This window comes from Myotis brandtii, unplaced genomic scaffold, assembly GCF_000412655.1.
Source record: "Myotis brandtii unplaced genomic scaffold, ASM41265v1 scaffold588, whole genome shotgun sequence".
Taxonomy (NCBI): Eukaryota; Metazoa; Chordata; class Mammalia; order Chiroptera; family Vespertilionidae; genus Myotis; species Myotis brandtii.
In genome coordinates this window covers 759,832-763,054 of record NW_005370214.1, presented here as the reverse complement: position 1 = coordinate 763,054, position 3,223 = coordinate 759,832, and the positions used below count along the sequence as shown (strand labels likewise).

Genomic DNA, 3,223 nt, shown 5'->3' with positions numbered 1-3,223 from the left:
CACGCTGTACTGCATGTTGAAGGAGCTCACGTCGGAATTGTTGGTGCTGGTGTGGTCGCTCTGGTTCTTCTTCCTGCGTTTCATCACCAGCACGAAGAGCCCGGCGGCCACGAAGACAGACATGATGAAGACCAGCAGCAGGCTGAGGATCAGCACGGACAAGGGCACGGAGGACGCGCCTCCGCCTGCGCCCAAGCCCGCGGGGCCCCCGGTGCTGTTCAGCCGCACGGTGGGGGTCACCGCGCTGGTTCTGGAGGGGACCTGGATGGAGGAGGGCGTGGGCGTGGAAACCACCACGTCGGAGTAGTCTGGGCACAGCAGCTCCGACTTAATGGAGCGCATGTCCGTCTCAGCGAAGTTCTTGGGCGCCTTGCAGATGACTTCGTCCACCAAGACGCCCACTTTGAGCTGCTCGACCCACAGCTTCATGCCCACCACGTCGCAGGTGCAATCCCAAGGGTTGTCGTGGAGGTCGATTTGGATGAGTGACTTCAGCTGGTCCAGGACGCCACTCACCGGCAAGGAGGTGAAGTGGTTGCTCCTCAGGTTCAGCCTGAGGAGGGTCAGGCTGGAGAAGACGCCCGGGGGCATGGTCTGCAGCAGGTTATTATTGAGAAATAGCAGCTGGAGGTTGGGGACCGGATCAAAGGTCCCCGGCTGAATCTCACGAATGAGATTGTACTGGAGGAAGAGATACTGCAGGCTCTGCAGGCCATAGAACAGCTCTGGGCTCAGCCTCTCGATCCTGTTGCCGTTCAGGTACAGGCGCCTCAGGTTGGTGAGATCTCCGAAGGCGTGGTCCTGGATCATGGAGATGCGGTTGTTGCCCAGGTGTAGGAGGTCCAGCCCCGTGGCCTCCAGGAAGTCGCTCCTGCGCACCACCGCGATGTAGTTCTCCGTCAGATACATTTTCTTGGGATTGTAGGGCTTGGGCTGCAGCTCTGCGATGCTCTCGATCTTTCGCTCCTGGCAGTTGACGTTGAGGCCCAGATCGGAGATTTGCAGGTTGCAGTAGCACTGGGTGGGGCACTCCAAAGGCACGGGAGATTTGGTCTGGTAGGCGATGCTGGGGCCAGAATTGCTGGAGCTCAAGTCTTTGAATGGCTGCCTAGAGGTGGGGCGCACCCTGGGCTTGTTGGGTTGGCGTGTCCCCTTAGGGGTCTTCAAGGGAGGTTTGTAAACAGCAGAGGACGAAGTGGCCACGGAATTCACCGAAGCTGGGGTGGTGTGTAAGTACCCCGTGGTGCTCAAAGGCGTCTGCGGCCTCATCTCGTAGTCTGAAATAAGTTTCCTGGGGCAAAGTTCCTGCTTGGACACTTCGTCCAAGTCCCGCCCATGTAAGCGGAAGGGCGTCTCACAAACCACATCCCCCACCAGGGCCGAGTAGGAGATGCTGTCCAGCCAATCCTTCAGGGAGATCAGCTCACAGGAGCAGTTCCAGGGGTTTTCCTCCAGCTGTAACTCCACAACTTTATCCATGTGCTGCAGCAGCCCCACATAGGGCAGCAGTTTCAGCCGGTTCCCCCGCAGGTCCAAGTGCGTTAAGGGCACAAAACGGAAAAGGTTGTTGGGTAAACTGGACAAGAGATTATCATTGAGGATAAGCACCTGCAACAAATGCAGTTTCCCAAAAGCATTGGGTTCAATGACACTGATGTAATTATAATCGACCTGTAGGTACTCCAGGCTCTCCAAACCAAGGAATATATCATCCCGCAGAAGTTCCAGCTTATTATTGTTCAAATGCAGTCTCCTTAAACCCCTAAGCCCGTGGAAAGCCCCCGTCTCAATGTCCTGGATCACGTTGCTACCCAGATGCAAAATTGAAGCCCCAGTGTAGTTGACAAACTCATTGGGATAGAGACGGTTCAGAAGGTTTCCAGACAACAAGAGGTGGTAGACTGGGAAGCGGGGTGGGCTAATCTCAGAGAGGCTGATGATCCCTCGGTTTTCACAGCTCACAGTTAAAATGCCGTCCTTCTCCTCACAAGGACATGCATTGTCACAGATTTCCCCATAATAATCGATGGTTTCTGCACACGAAAGGACGAGAGATGTTAGAGCAAATGCTAGAGTCTGCAGCATCCAGCTATGCATTTTTCTGTGAAGGTCCTGTTCCAAAGTTACCAGGGGGCAGCAAGGGTGCATTTTACCTCCTGCAAGGGAGAGAGGAGAAAGGAAACAACAGAATATGACAAGAATTTAAGGGATCGCTCAGAAAGTCTCTTTTCCCTGATACTATTTCTCTGAAATGCAGTAGGAGGGGCTATGAATGACACCCCCTCTCCAACATGGACATTGCCAGACTTTACTAAAATCTGATAATCATTTTGATTTCAATGTTGATTTCATTTCCTAACGAGCACAACAGGAAATGCTGCTCTCTACAAGATCAGGGCAGGTTAGATAATGTTCCATTTTTGTGTGCTTCCTATGCCCCCCTCCCATTTCAAAACCAACCCATAAGGATACATAAAATGGCTGTCAGTTCAGCTTCATGGTTCTAATTTAAGAGGGTGGAAAAAAAGCACCATTTTACGACGTTCCCCACCTCACCTATCCCCAGCCACTCTGCCCTTCTTTCAGAATCTCTTCAGTGAACAGTTCACAGTGAAGCTCTCCCGTTTTCACAGAAAGGCAGGGAGCCACAAGATGACAAGGTGGGACCTAAAGGATACTTTTCAGAGTCACAAAGGATGTAAGACAATGCATCAAAAGGACCCCAAAGAAGCTCTTAAATCTCCAATTGTCTTCGGGGAGCTTCAGGGGAGAAAAAGGAGAGCGTGCTGGCTTTGATGCTGGACTTCGCTACCCAAGCTATTAAGCACATCAGCATCCTAATTGCATGCACGGTGCCACTTAACAGTGCTTCTCAGAGAGCGCCCTGCATCCACTCCTCATTGATCATGTCAGCGACGCTACCCAACCGCATCCCTCAGCCACGGAAATAGTTCTGCACCGTGGATTGCAAAGAGCTCTGCGAAGGCATCCGCAATCCCAGAACACCTTCCCATACCTGGAGTTTAAGGAGGACATTCCAACTGCTTACCCGGAATCAGCTAAAAGTACACCAAGGGCCAGGGCAACCCCCCACCCCCCTTACCTGGGGCTACACGTCTGATTGCCATGGTATTCAAAATTAACCCCATTGAATTAGCAAGATTTGGACTGAACTAGACAGTGCCAGCAACCCCATTGTGGGAGTTGCTTACTACGTTTAATT

At 52.5% G+C, this 3,223-nt stretch overlaps 1 protein-coding gene across 1 annotated transcript in view; it reads right to left on the bottom strand.

Annotated features, from left to right (window-relative positions):
• SLITRK5 (SLIT and NTRK-like family, member 5) overlaps positions 1-2,156 on the bottom strand; it is a 4,175-nt gene extending 2,019 nt beyond the window's left edge. Inside the window, exon 1 of the mRNA XM_014550176.1 lies at positions 4-2,156. Within this exon, the coding sequence (XP_014405662.1) occupies positions 4-2,148 (2,145 nt within the window). The 5' untranslated portion in view covers positions 2,149-2,156. The remainder of the gene's footprint in view (positions 1-3) is intronic.
• Between the last annotated feature and the right edge of the window lie 1,067 nt (positions 2,157-3,223).